Source organism: Metopolophium dirhodum, chromosome 1 (assembly GCF_019925205.1).
Source record: "Metopolophium dirhodum isolate CAU chromosome 1, ASM1992520v1, whole genome shotgun sequence".
Taxonomy (NCBI): Eukaryota; Metazoa; Arthropoda; class Insecta; order Hemiptera; family Aphididae; genus Metopolophium; species Metopolophium dirhodum.
The window spans coordinates 76913627-76930226 of record NC_083560.1 but is presented as its reverse complement, the minus strand read 5'-3'; the positions used below and the strand labels follow the sequence as shown (position 1 = coordinate 76930226).

The following is a 16600-nucleotide window of genomic DNA, read 5'->3' as shown; positions in this document are numbered from 1 at the left end:
TACTGTGATTAATATTTATACTTCACATCATGATATGATCGTGTCACTTAGGTATACGTCGTTATTATAGTATATTATAATATAATAATAATATTATGCGTTTCTGGTTGTTCAAAAATACGATAACTTTATAATATAATATTATAATATACTATTATTATTTTAACGCCAAACAAGTATTTACGATTTGTAAACCTCTACAGCGGGCAGAGACAACGAACCAATTACAACGAATCATTACAAGTACTCGAATTTCAATGCAAAATGCATTATGTTTTGGGTGATTTAGGAATATGCATTCAAATTATAATTGGTTTCATGTAAGATATTATAACAGATACTTCAAAGGTGACACTTATATTTTTCAGTTTATAATGTTTGTATGTAAGTTTATTAATATTTAGTGCATATTATATTAGGTAATTATACAAACGAGTTTTTAGTATAAATTAGGAAATTAAAAATATTATATCATGAAATAATTTCAGTATAGCTTAGTAGGTATTTCTCATCCGCGCAAATTAATGTCGATCGTTCTATATAATATGAAAGCGAATAGCAATAATGTCTTTATAAATAAAAAACAACTAATTATAATCAGTTGAGATACTTATACATTGCGATTTGCATTTATTTCTAGTATACTGTTTATTTATTATGCGTGCCTATATAAGTTTGGTATTTAGTTTTTGTATTATTTTTAGTATAGTTAAGATAAAGTGTTAAACATGTCCAAAGTTGAACTATCAGTTTCGTTGCGTAGTTGAGAGTCTATAAAAAATGTTGGTAATTTTTTTAAGGGCATTATTATGTTGACAGGGAATTTTAGATCATTTTTTCATATATTAGGGCGAATCCGGGCCGAATAAATTTAGTTATTAGTTATTACTATATCATACTATTATAATAACAAAGGTACCTACTATATTATTTTGTAATCGACCGCCACTGGAAACGATAATAATATAATATTATGATGCGATAAAGACATGCACTCAAACTACATGAATGGCATGCAAGTATAGGTATATATACAGCATTTTTGTTCTTCTTTTACCGTGATACCTCAATCTTTCAGCGAACAGTGGTGACAGTGGTGGCAGTGGCAATGACAAGATCGTCCGTGGCACAATAACATTCGCGATTGCGCTCACGGTGTGTGCATATTGTGTATAATGCGTGCGACGATGATAATATTGTGTCGTCGAACTTCACTCAAAATACCGTTTATATTATATGTTATATAATATGATGATGATAATAGGTTAAAAATACAATGAAATACAATAAAAATACAATTAATATAGTATAAGAAAACACTCATCATTTATTGTGAATAATTTTGAAAATATTGTACAATCGTATTAAATAATATTTGAATGTTATATTATAATATACCTACATAACATGATATACAAATCATCGGAAAACAAGTATGACAATATAATTAATATTAGTAATAGTAAAATAACAGAATATGAGTTTCCGAATAAAAATTACAATATAGGTATAGGTGTATAGTATTATATACGTACTTATATATTGATGTATATATTTACATACAAATAGATATGAACAGAAATTATAAATTTGAAAGTTTATGTAATTATGTATATAATAATAGGAGTTACAATATTGCAAATTATTGACCGGTATACATTTCAGTACTTGTATTATGCGACAACGTAGGTAGTCATCGTTTAAAAGCGAGTGTCTTCGCTGTAAGTACATGAGCGATAGGAAAAAATACAAGTTGCTCAGACGATGATTAATAATTAAAATATTTAGATTATATACAAATTGTAAAAATAATAGTTTAAAATCCGACAGAGAGAATGAAAAGTGGCTATTTACAGTCGACAGATACCATTATATAGGTTTGTTTTTAAAAAAAGAAAAAAGAGCTATGTAGGATGGCTGCATTATGAAATAACATAAAAATGCGATAACTAATGAATGAAAACTTCTCTCTCAAACCTCGACGATTTCTTTCCATTATTTATTCTTAAAAATTGTTAAGTATATTATTATTATTATAGTATATTAAAAAATTAAAAAATTTATTTATTAACAAATTCTGTCAAGATTGTATATACCCTTAAATGATGCAAAACAAAAAAAAACACACACACCACACATCTACACGGAACTTGGCGATAGTTACTCTTTAGGACGCCACTCGCCCTCACGTATAGTGTTTACTACATCGTCTTACAAACTCATAACATGACAAATTGTACATTCTGAATGATCCGTTAAGCTATATATAATATTAGAGTGAATTGACCAATAGTTATCAAATTTAAAAGTAAGAATATTTTATAATAAGTCAATTCATAATATTTTGGATTATTGAACGAACAATTCGCCATATTTGCCATTCGTTATACCACACATGCGATTGTAGCGTCCTCACAATGATTGTCGTGTAAATAATAACATAATATAAGTAGTTTAATATGTAATGGAGAAATTACATGTAGATATTAATCGTCTTGGACGTGAACAATGAATATAAATAAAATATAGTCGACGTAAATGAGCCACTTTATTCTGTCGTAAAACGTTGTTAGAAATTGAATCAAAATTTAAATCAGTTACCTATAATATAATAAAATAAAATAATAAAAATGAGACGCAATAATGCGGTGCGAGGGAGGGTGCAGGAAGGGGCGTCAAGATATAGGGATGATTACGCTGACCCACCGATCCGTATATAGTAAACGCATCACGATCCCGCAGAATGAGGATCAAAATATTGGGATTTTTCTACCCTCCTTGTCTGCTTAAAAATAAAATGAAATATCTAAACCTAGGTACCCTAAAACTGGGGAATTGCTCGGGACATAGTACATATATTATGGTTCATTTGGGACTCTAGTAATGTTGAAGGGATTTTGAATCAAGTCATCGTTATATGATTGTATCAATTAATTTAGTCGGCGATCATACCTAATAATAAAAACTAAAAACAAGGCGCGGTATAAATTGAGCTAATTAATTTGTAATCGTCTACGTAATATTTTCAAAAGTTTAAAAATATATAAGTGAATTAGCTGGATAAGGTGCTGAGCGCATCCTATAGTATCAAATTATGAAGGATATTTTATGTATTATTCAAAAGGTGCGTATTTTTTAAATTAAATTCAACAATGTTATTATTTACACCATAATATTATTATATTGCGAAAATAGCAGTTTGTGAAAACGATCGAATTCAAAACATAAACAGGAACAGGGTCGTGAAGCGTAACATTTACAGCTCAGTCTTAAATTCAACCCTCCAATGTCTACGCACGTGATAAACAAAATCTTTTATAGATTTAAAATTAAAAAACGATAAAACATGTCCCGAGTACTCGGACCAGGTTTACGGTATAGTCAATAATTAATAATTATTATAATAGTAACCTAACCCGTTCGTTCGTCCTATTACCTATGAAATCTATTACGATAATATGAAGAAAAAAACATTGTCATCAGTCTTATCCAAAGAACACGCAATTAACAATAATAATAATTATAATAACATAGGCACCTATCTACCAACGTGTAATAATATTTCATAATAATATAAATACTAAAATACCGAAATGACGTCATAATAATAATATTCTCGTCGTCGTCGTCTTTTTCGATACGATAATATACTAATATTAATATTAATATTATTACTGTAAGACAATAACAATATAATAATAGGTACCTCCTCCTGCGCGGGTGCTTTGACCACAACCATAGTTGAGTGCGCGCCTTAACGGCGGACCACCCTCACCGGTGTCACGTGGTCGGGCACTGGTATGGTGGTGAACACGTAAGTGGTATCTCCGATCGAGTCGTTGTAGGATGCACCGGCGTTGGCGTGGCCGCGGTACATGTGGCCGGGGTTGGGCGGCGGCAGCAGTGGAGCGGTGCTGGCACTACGGTTGACCGCGGCGGCCGCGGCGTCTGGGTGGGACGAGGACGGCTGCGTGCGAGGCCTGCGCCTGGTCAGTCCGCCGTTGCATGCGCAAGGTTGGCCTGGGTTGCTGCACACACTACATTCGCACACGACGCAATAATGATATGCGAACACACAAAACAAGACACGTGGCGAATTAAAATCCATTAGTTATACATTGATAATAATATTGTATTATAGTTGTAGCCAGTGGCGTTTTCAAGGGAATGGAGCGTTAGGGGGTTGTGACCTCCCCAAAAGTTGTTGAGGAATAACAACATTTTCATTAATAAATTATTTTCAGATAAAATTCGTTGATGATATAGTCAGGAGGTGATGTTTCGAGTGCTGAAAGTGCTGCACACGTAATATCATTATGAATTCTTAAAAAAAATGTGTTTAAGTTCCGAAAACAAAGGTAGGTATGCGATGTGACAAATGTTACGACTTACGGTTATAGTCGCCAATCGTGTGTGCCACAGCTGATATCTGTTTTGCACTCTCATAGACAAATGTCCATATAATATGCACTGCACATCCCACATACCCCATTATAAGTTTATGCAAGTGCTAACGTTGCACTTATCTTAAATGTAGATTAAATATATCCTTCTCTCTCCCTATCACTTTATAGTTATTAATAGGCACGGATGGACTTAGTCAAGAAATGACTATCTTATAAGCATAACATTATATTTATATATTATATATACGGGGCGTCTCACCAGGGACTGTGACCTTTTGAATTTATAAATACAGTTTCCGGTACAGGTTCTCCAAAAATAAATTAACTGTTCTTGTTCGGTTCTAGATTTTTTGATAAATAAAAAATAAATGTTTCGGTTCCAAATAATTTCGGTACCAGTTACAGATAATTTAGGTACCGAAAAATAAAATAATTTTAAATAGGTACCTATCCGGAATGCGGGCCTAATTTAATAGTATGAGAAATATTAGAAAACTTATATGATCATACATAGTTTATACACTAAACAGTAGTACTATTAAATTATGATAAATAAAATAATTTTATTCTTGAACCTAAAAGAACCTATTTAATATAAAAATTTCGGTTCTGTTCCGGTACTTTATTTATTAAAATAAAGGTTTTGGTTCCGGTTCTGGTTCTTAATATTTTAAAGGTTCTGGTTCCAGATCAGGTTCCTTTAGGTTCGGTTCCAGTCCCTGATGCTCACCCTTTATAGTTTCTGAATACGTCATACTTGCGGATGATGGCTCTTAACACGATCATCATCAATAGGGACAGTCCGATTATGCACAATACGACGATGGTGCAGATTATACCGATCATGGTCGAGCCGCTGTCGTTGTTATCGGCTTGGTTATTATAGCTGTTGCTGTTGTTGTTTACTCCCCGAGTCGCTAAGATGGAATTAGTAGTAAAATTCTTCTTCAGGCTCGGGGGTGGCAAAAAATCCGGAACGCCACTATGACGAGGTGACCACGAGTCCGATAAGGACCCAGAGGATCCGGAGGACACGGTGTCCTGGTGGGTGGTCATTACTGGTGACTTGGCGGTGGCAACAGCGGCTGCAACCTCGGCCGCGATGTCGTCGTCGAAGTCTGCAATGTTCTCCTGGTCATCAATTGTCTGCTTTAAGACTGGCACGACTGCACACGCGAAACCGACAAAACAATAATACTTTATTATTATATACTCAATATAGATACACGTACAACAGATGGACGACGACGATGACGACCACGACGACGTGACAACATAAACGAAAATTATTTAGTAAATTATTTTGTGCATTGCACGGTGGCGTGGCGAACTTGAATACTTTTTCACGGGCCTCCAGCTGTCGGAGTTATAATATTAAATTATGTACCCATATATTGGCCAACCACCACCCCTTGAAAACTCAGAGGCTATTACCTCTCGAATACCCTCTCCTCCACGCCACTGCGCATGTGCGTCTATGTTGTCTTTGGTCGCGCGTAGGTACATAATATAATATGTATATATTATTATAATATACGATGATAAAACCACGGTCGCAGGATATAAGGTCACGTGTGTACGTCCGCGGACGAGAGCAGTACCTATAATCTATATTGTTTATTATATTGTTTAATTAACCAGTTGTTATCACCTATACAATATAATACATGTGATAACAACCGGTATTATCAGTCAGTCTACTCTAGGAGCTAGGGTCCGTCCCCGTGGCCATTTTTGAACGTGACCAGTCAAACTTTCGATACTATTTCGTTATTATAATTTAGAAACCGATGAGATGAATTTGCAGAGATGTAAAAATATATTATCTGTAATATATTAATTATTTAGTTTTTTTTTTTACACGTAGTTACTCGTCGACAACGCTAGGTCAATCGAATTGAAAATTATTGTTTTTATAACACTCAAATATTTTTAGCGTACAAATATTATCAGTAATCATTGCATAAAATGCATAACTTTAAAAAAAAAACGAGGTTTGACTCGTTACGCTCCGTGAAAATTCCGACAAAAATATTGTTACCAGCTATACTTAGTAGGTACTACTCTGCAGTACGTGGACACCAGCACACTGATGCAGTGTCTCTGACCTTATATATATACCATTTTTTAAGACCGTGGTCGTGGTATATTATATAATATACACAAACTATTATAGTCATCGTTTCATCGGCCATCAGTTTTAATAATAAAATAATATACGATGTATGTGTACCGGAGACTTAAAACTAAAGTTCGGTAAAGACATCAGTTAGGTGTGTGCTCTGATGAGATGTATGTATTGTGAGTGTATATTTTGTTTTTTTTTTCTAACAACCAGTGGATTACAACGGATAAGCTTAATCGTTTACGTTTAAGCTGCTTTCGATAATTTTTGATTTAAAAGGAAACTAATTAAGTGTTTAAGTACTATACGATAAAACAACGAAATTATATTTTTAATTCACTCAAAAAATTTGGCTACAGGCATCATGGTAAATTAATTTACAACTCATAAATGTATTACTGTATTATAGTTATACTCGTCTATTCTATAGGTTGAATTGAAAAAGTGATGACAATTTATAATTATTAGGTATTTTAAAATGTATTGTCGATAATTCAATACTCAGATGGGTAACCATATGTGTATGTGTATGTATATGTGTAAGTGAATGTGTGTGTATATTACTATATTATATTATAATGTTTATACATATACAGTAGAAATCCTTTATAATGACAACGGTTGCAGTTATATGCCGGGTCTAACGATATAGAATTAAAGATCACTGCAAAATAAATCTTAATTTTTAATAATGTACATAATTTAGCAATCATTTTGTGTTTTTAATATAATGTATAAAACTTATTGTTTTCTAAAAATTGTTTTTTTTTTAATTTGATTATTATGACAATCGGGTAGTTATAAGTATGACTTATTTTTCGTTGTCCTTTAACGTCATTATAAACGGTTTCTGCTTTATATACAACTATTCTACAGACTACATTTTATACTCTGAAGAAATATAACTATATAAGTACAATAAATTTAATAAAAAAAAATACAAGACATTTGTTGGTCGAGACCATGTTTTTTTTTTTATTGACATTTGAAAAAATAATCGATGAAGTTGAGTTTACAATTGGTTTATTAAAAGAGTATTTCCAAAAAAAAAAAATATATAAGACATAATATAAAAAAAGCAAAAATCAAAAACTGTAAATAATAAATTGTTTTTCATAAAATTTATTGATTTGTAGGTATATAAAAAATTAATTAAATTATTTAAAGTAGTATAATATTATTATTAATCAAACACATTATATCATTGTTATATATTATATACAGCACGTCAGAGCAACAAGAAACATAAAGTGTTATTAAATTATATATATTATACACTTATAGACAATCACGCTAATTAGGCAGCGTGTTATTTTACATACCCTTTTGGCTGTCGTGACGTTTGGTCACTACGTGTTCCACATTGGCAACGGTTTCGTCATGGGTAATCTCCTGGTTGACTGGTACGACCACGGATAATTTTGGTGTCATCGCCATGGGGACGGCGGGAGTGGTGGCATCAATCAATGAGGCATCCTCAAAGATGGTATCCGATTTCAAGGAGGATGGGGCTTTTGGTTCACCCAAAGGAGGGGAGAAGTATCCAAGCCACAAGTCTGCAGCTGCTGCGTTATTTTTCTTGGCATTGGATGGTTGTACGTTGTTGACCGAAGTTTTGGTATTGGATAATACTACATTGTTGACCGAAGTTTTGGCATTAGATAATTCTACATTGTTGACCGAAGTTTTGGCATTGGATAATTCTACATTTTTGACCGAAGTTTTGGCATTGGATAATTCTACATTGTTGACCGAAGTGTTGGCATTGGATAATTCTTCATGGTTGACCGAAGTGTTGGCATTGGATAATTCTTCATGGTTGACCGAAGTGTTGGAATTGGATAATTCTACATTGTTGACCGATGATTTGACAGCGGGGGTCCAAGGCACCCCCACTGTAGAATTTTGCATCCCGGGAGGGGGTGCAAAAGAGTTTTTCAAGGCAGCGACTAAAACGGCTTGGGCAGATTTCACGGATCCCTCTGCTGGGCCCGATTGGTTTCCGTTGCATCTCTCTGTTTGACAGCAGTGGAATGCATGGACAATAGCGGCGGCAGAGGGTGCAGCTCCATTAGTAGGAATTTGCAGAATGGGGAATTCGGAGGATTCGGCTTCCATCGATTTCAGAATTTCCTCGCAGGATTGTTTTCTGTATAAATATTCGCCAGAAACAAGTGCAGTCGGGGATGCACGAGTGGAAACGCGCCACAAACAGACAAACAAAAACACATGCCAATCAGTATTATGCACACGATAATGTTTATAAGAGTAATAGTATATTATACACGACGATATATAATTTGTCATTGTTGCAGCATACGCAAGATGGACATCACAATATTGTATCTATCTAATTATTGGTGGTAGGATATATTAAATGGTACAAGTATAATAGGTATATAATAGCATGCGCACGAGGTGAGAATAAGTGAATAGAAGTAATACATAGTAAGTAATTAAAAGGTTTTTAATATAATTAAAAAATAAAAAATAAAACTATAGCGATAATTGAAAAGTAAAATATAAAATAATATTATTTAGTTTTATTTTTTACAATTTAAAGTGGGAAATATAGATAAACATTTCACCAATATCCAAGCATCGAGAAAAAAAATGTTACGAAATATTTTTACAGATTATTAATTGATATATTCAATCCTAAATCCTTTTAATTATTGTTATAAACGGTTTTAACTAATTAATTTACCCATTGTTGTATTAGAATATAGTTAAAAATCTCACGTTAGGAACTATTGAACTTTTAAAAAATCCGTTTACCATTTTATCTAGCTATAGGGTGTGAACATACAAGAAACGCGATATCTGTATAAGTTACACGCCAACGAACACACAATAATAATATGTCAACAATATATGTGTTCTTGTTGTATAATATAATAATAGTAGTTTCGAGGTGTTAAGATATATCATGCAACGAAACTAAGGCGCAACGACACGCCGTAGATGCAAAGCAGCTGTAGTGTATAATGATACGCACTGTGTAGTAGTCACGGTAGATTATAATATGGCTACCGCATAAATACATATCAAACAATATGTATAATCCAACTATGATAAACGTAACTACATAACTTAAAAGCAGATGTGGAACAAAAGAAAAGAAAATCCCAAAAAAACACCTATAAAAATAAACAACAAACGACTACGACTAAATAATATGATGTACCTATAATACTACAATAACAAACTAACAGCATTATTGCTGCATATGAAGAATTGTAATATTAATTATAAGTTAGGTATAAACTACTATTATAATAATATCAACTGTATAATATAATATTATTACAATTTACAATATAATATAATTACAGTGCGAAATGAGAAAATTTCAAAAAGAAAACAACGGTCGGGGACGAGACCGGTCGGCGGTGCAGGTGCACGTCGCCCGTACTAAATGAACACACGCTAATTTGTATACGCAGCGACTGTATAAAATCGAACGACGCGTATTATAGGTATATAATATTATTATTACGTATCCGTCACCGACCGATTCGCCACATAAAATACATTTTCCTGTAGGTTAGGTTACGAACGACACCGCCGCTGGACTACCTCGTCTATACCACGAAATATTAAAAGCGTGTGTAGATAACGTGCGACTCGAATTTAGGTACAATGACAAATGTGATGTAGGTCGTGATATGTTGATATTAATATAAAATGCGACGTACGAACATGCGATCGCGTACAAGGAAGCAGCCATGGAAGGTCCAGTCCGTTTTATATTAATGAGCGGGGGGGGGGGGGGTGAAAGTTCCAGTATGTTTTATGGCACCCCGTTCCCTCTATTGACGTGTGCATCTATATTTAAATACACCATAATGGTGTACAGTGTACACGTGTTTAAAAAAAATACGTTTACATTATACGATTAGAAGAATAAAAATACATAAAACTCAGGAGAAAATTGATACGATAAAGAAAATTCTGTTTGTTTTGGGGGGGTGGGACAGCCCTGCCATAATTCCCCACTCCTGGAACCACCATGGCAGATGGAAAACGTGTATAATATATATATTATGTAGGTACCTATATATTATTTTAAATTATATTATAAACTCACGCGAAGTGCAACTGGTCCAAACATCCATATGATCCTCTGATGACTGCTGCATGTTCGGTGGTAAAAACAGATGAGCTATTAGCGGTTTTGTTTGATTCGGTCACGGTCGGAGTCATGTTCAAGATATCGAGGTTCCCCTCGATTTCAGGAATGAAGGGGTGAACTTCAGAATAACAGCCAAGCCGGGTGAAGCAAGTTCCATCTCCACCGGCGGCCACTAAACATTCGGGCAGGTTGCAATAACAGTTGATCATGGGTGCCTGGGTTGGTGCTGGTGTTGCCGGTTTCACGGTTGCATTCTTATCTGCTGGTTTCACGGTTGTAATCGTATCAGCTGGTTTCACAGTTGTAATTGGCGAATCCAAATCCGACTCTACGAATTTATTGGTGGCGTATTCTGCACACAAAACATCATCAATGTTAATATATAAGTATTGCACATAACTATATATAAGTATATACTATTGTATTTGTGTGATCAAAATTTATTATTATTGTATTGTTTTATATGACCCCGTTATTGATCAAATGAATAGAAAACTTGTAGTTATAGCGCAATATTACATATTATGTAGTGAAATACATAATAATATAGCAATAGACATTTATACAAATAGGTATATACCATGACGTTAAAAAGTACAGAATAATCAATACTATATGCGATATTTTACTTTGCATATTTTAAAGATTTTGAGGATTTTGCTATGGTATATAATATTATATTTTATAATCATTATCCCCACGTATATAAATAATTGTCGAAAATTAAACAAATAATTCAAATTTTATTAGAAGTTTCAGATTAAAAAAAATAGACGGGCAACAACATTTAGAATTCAATTTGTATGAAGTGCTTATTTCTATTTAGGGAAAAATGTCTACTATTTAAGTGCTACCTAAAAATCCCGAACCAAAAATTATATGGTGATATCAAAGTGACAACGAGTAAACAATGGCTGATAAAGAACTGAAGCGTCGAGGGTAGAAAAATAATATATTTAGGTATAGGTGGAAAATGTAATTATTTAATACTAGTCAAAGGCCCCCCGCCGATGTCAAAATGGAATAATAAATAACAACAATTATAAATAGTAATAATAAAAATAATAACGATAATAAATATTAATAATATTATATTTGCGAGAAGAGCGGTCGCGTCACGTTCGGCGCGCGCGACCTACAGACTATAAACGTGCGGCAACAACCTGTTGCGCCGAGTCATTGTTTTTGTTTACAAGGAGTAAGTATTATTATTATTTATTATCATCATTATTATTATTATTCCTACTACTAGTTACAACTACTACTACAACTACTACTACTATTACTATTACTACTACTACTACTACTACTACTACTACTACTACTACTGGTGTTGTTGTTGTTGTTTGCGCACATGGTCACCGCCCTTGACTCGTGTAGGCACGGAGTGGGTGAAAGAGGAAGGCGCGCGCGAGATAAATGGTCGTCTGCCGGCCCAGTCGTTGCGCGCGCACACATTTGTTATTGTATAATATTATAGTAATCGATGTATTTGATTATATTAATATTATTATTATTATTATTATTATTATTATTACTAGGTTAGGTGGGACACGGAAATACAACTGTTGCTGTTAAAAATAGAGCAACAATAACAGCGTGCAATCAAAGGCGGAAAATATAATATTATGATATGAAGCGCATAGGTACCGAGTATAATATGATGATGGATGTTTAGACTGTTTAGAGACAATTATGCGGGCAGCATTTTGGCAGGCTATATTATAATATAATACGATTTGACCTCGACCCTGCGCGTGCCACAAATGCACAACGTAATAATAATATTATTATTGTTGTTGTTGTTGCATTTGTGTTTGAAAATATACGAATAGGTATTAAAAAAGAAACTAGCACAGCGATATTTTTTACGAATTTCACGAAACTGCTGTATTGGTATATTATATTAAAGGTACCCCATAATATGCGTTTTGAAAATATACTATAAAATTATGTTTTAATTAGAAATACTATTACGAGGCGTTATATTTGTAGGGGGTTTACAGGAGCTTGACCCCAATAACTAACCACCTCTTCAAAAAATACACAGATTTAATCCCATAATATGTTTACAGTTTTAAAATATTATACACCAGTAGCTAGTAGTTTAATACCAAATAAGAATCAACACATTTTTTCTGCTTGGGTATAAATAAAATAATTATTAACTGAAATGTATGTCTATTCTGCACCTAGTATTTTTAATATTTACCAACTACCTACCTACCTATAGGATATATATTTTATGGTTATAGCGAATACAATAATATTCAAAACATTGATAGAAATTGGTATAAAATATATGATTAGGTATACGAGTTTGTTTGATTTGAACTAAATCAAATAACACAAATTTCCGAAAGTTAAAAAAACATTTAGTTCACGTATAGACCTATGGACGACAGTACGTTTTAAAGCCAACTAAAACCATAACATTTGATAGTATAATCTGCTGGATTAATAGGTATAGTATAATATACTATGATTATGCGATAGATGTGTAGGTATAATGTTCCGGAATAAAATTACGATATTACAATAATAGTACATACCTATTGGTTATCAAATTCAATATGTGTTCGTTTCACGTCAGCGAAATGTGTTGAAGTAAATTTTTAATATGAATTTTTAACACGCCGAAAATCGGCAGAAATATAAATAAATTTTGATTGAATAGAAATCACATTTTGTGGGGAATAAATGGTCCAAAAAAAAATAAATACGTGCGCAATAAATATTATGGTTATTTAAATGCAATCTACAACGATTGTAATAAATAAATAATGATATTTAAATCGAAATGATTGAACTATTGTCTATTTAGTAAATCAACCCCATTATTCAAATAATGTATAACAAATAAGAATTAATTATAAAAAAACATAAAGTATAAATAATCGAGAATAATATAGGTACTAATTATAATGTCATAGGTACATATATTTTTAAAAATATTATAAAAATCAATATCAATAACAGTTATAAATACAAATTCGTCCATTTAATATTATATTAATTTACCAAATGCAGCATATTATAATAAATATAAACATAATTATACGTTATTAATGATACCGATTGAATTGAGAAAATTGATTGAGAAATTCGTATAAAGTACAAAAAAAGTTAGAAAATTAATATATTATTACACAGACGAACGAACCCAATTTCCTAATAAAATATTGTGCATATATACCTACTTAAATATAAAGTAACTAAATACAATCCCACCGTTATATATTATCGAATGGTAGAAATATTCAAAATCACTATAATATTATTGCCTTATGAATTTAAATTATACTATTTGTAAATTGCTGTAAAAATGAATTATGAAAACTTTAACATGATAATATTATTGATATAATAATTAGTTATGTGATCTTATGAATATTTTCTACCATCCGACACAAACATATTGTAAATAATAGTTATAGTAAAAAATTCAAAAATATATTACCCAATGGAGCGTGTGTAGTGGCGTATTTGGGCACAGTGATGACGGCGGCGGAGGCAATGGCAGCGAAGACCAACGCAGACACGATGCTTTGGAAAATCATCTTGAGGGATGGATAGACAAAAAACGGAAAGTTAGTTGCTAAACAGCGAGACTGAACGTAAAAAGGATCGCAATAAACAAAAGTTCAAGAGAGGACGTCTACCGGGAAAAGGAAACGATGCGAGAATGAGTGCCGAATGAGCTCGGACGGGCCCTTAAATAGGCCGGCTCGGCCACCGGTTCGGCGGCGCTCGCGCGCACCCAGCGCCACAGCGGCGGCGGCGACAGCAAATCGCGTGCCGCCGCCCATCGACGCCACGGCCCTGGAGGATGCGCCGCCGTGGCTATAACACCGGTGCAGAGGGCAGGTGGGTGTGGTGTACGGCGACGAAACAGAACAAGTAGCCGCCGCACTCGGCCGTTTCCCCGACCCACCACCCAGTCCCACCCAGAAAACTCCCACCTACACTACGCCGCCCGGACGCAACTCGCATTAGCGTCTCAGCGAGTACGGAGATGATGGGACGCGTTTTTTTTTCCGAAACTATATTATCGTCTTTTCGTTTTTCGTTTCTCCGTCATCACCGCCGATTCAGTCGTAATAATAAAAACGATTTCTCGGATTCCGATTCTAGAGGTGCAGGGCAACGAGTCGTTACACTACTTAATAATTTATAAGTGCGAATTGCACTGCAATAAGATCGTTTTAATAGTTATATTTTGAAGTTAAAATTTAGTTAACAAATAATATATTTAATTCACATGCGAGTAAAAGGTTTGGAAAAAAATTTTGACATGACTCGGTTAAAAAAATCTACTTTATTAATAATTATTGCGTATAAATAGTGCATTACATCATAAACAGTAGGTATCTATATTATACCTAAATAGGTATAGCGTATACCCATATAATTCATTATTTTACCAAGAAACAAAACAGAAATTATGGTGGGTAGGTACCTATTGCATTCTTTTAATTTAAAACCATAGTATACACCTGCACCCACACCGCATAAAAATATTTCCTAACTATGGTAAAAATAATTTCAGAAAAATAATATAGTTGTCAAATATTTTTAAAATTTGCGTACATAATTAAGAAATATTTAAGCTATATTCTTTGGTCAAGAAGTTTATATTATTTTTGAAAATATTTTATAAAAAACATTTACCTACAAAATATTTTAATCATATACATTTTCAAAAAACATTTTTACAGAAACTTTATAAAAATATTAAGCCAACATTTTAAAAACATAAATGCAATCAAAAATCATATAGTAAAATATTTTGTTATCATGAGAAGAAAATATTTATAAAATATTATTAGTCAAATATTCATTATTCAAGCACTTTAAAACATTCACAAAATATTATCATCTCATCCCAAATGCTGTGTGGGTGCAGTAATAGTATATTACTATATTATAGGCAAAAATATCAAAAACGTTTTTAATTTTAACTCGATGGATTAAGTTAAAGTTATTTCAACGGTAAATTAAACTAGTTAAATTATTAAGTTAATATTAGGAAATTAACGAACTATAACCTATAACCTATTTAAGTACACTGAAAGTAAAACAACAGAAAATATTTTATCCTAAAAGTATTTTATCGTTTATATTCAAAAATTATCTCTGTGAAAATATTTTATTCGAATGTTGGATGGCTTTTTGGATAAAATACGTTTCAGCGCCCAGCATTATTTTCTAATAATTCATTTTCGGACGTAATATTTTGGAAAAACATATATTTTGTATTTTTATAGTTTAATATATTTTTGGATGATACATTTTTCCAAATATGTTGTTTATTGTAATGACTTAAAATTACCAAAGTAAAAAAATAATTTCCAAAAGTTGGTGTTTTCTGAAATAAATAAATCGCTCTTGTTAAATGGATCTTCAAGTGTTTATAATATTATTGTAGCGTTACAAATAAAAATAATATATAATGTAATATGTATTAATAATAAATTTTATTTGACTTTATTACTGAGTTGTTATCTATATAAATGAAACGTGTGTAATTTGAACGTGTTTATTCATTATTTAAATGCAATTAATAAAAATATATAAATATAATATATATATAATACCTATATAATATTACCTTATACCCACGAGTGTTCCGTATAACGTATAAGTCACTCATGTTGTATTGTAAGTGGTAACGAATTATGTACCTACCCAAAATAAATATTTTTAAAAACCTTAGTATTTTTTAAAATATTAAGTGTCTTACATAAAATAGATCACCCCATATAGGTGAACCTAACTATAATGTTATCATATTACAAAAGTATATTATATTATAATATAAAATGTGTATTAATTTTATTTAACTATTTAATCGAGATTATGTATATAAATGAAACACGAAACTTTAACGCATTTGTATATTGACTATATTAATATATAATAATATGCAATTAA

At 32.3% G+C, this 16600-nt stretch overlaps 1 protein-coding gene across 2 annotated transcripts; it reads right to left on the bottom strand.

The window, feature by feature from the left end:
• Nucleotides 1-1397: 1397 nt before the first annotated feature.
• On the bottom strand, nt 1398-14375 carry LOC132936158 (uncharacterized). Of its 2 annotated transcripts, none has more exons than XM_061002848.1 (5): nt 14127-14375; nt 10622-11018; nt 7854-8680; nt 5137-5572; nt 1398-4037 (listed from the first exon to the last, which is right to left on the bottom strand). In XM_061002848.1, exons 1-5 carry the CDS (start codon nt 14224-14226, stop codon nt 3755-3757), a joined length of 2043 nt encoding a protein of 680 aa, XP_060858831.1. In that variant the 5' UTR covers nt 14227-14375; the 3' UTR covers nt 1398-3754. The 2 variants fall into 2 exon arrangements, with proteins under 2 accessions (XP_060858831.1, XP_060858832.1); XM_061002849.1 differs by having other exon boundaries at nt 5164-5572.
• Nucleotides 14376-16600: the final 2225 nt, after the last annotated feature.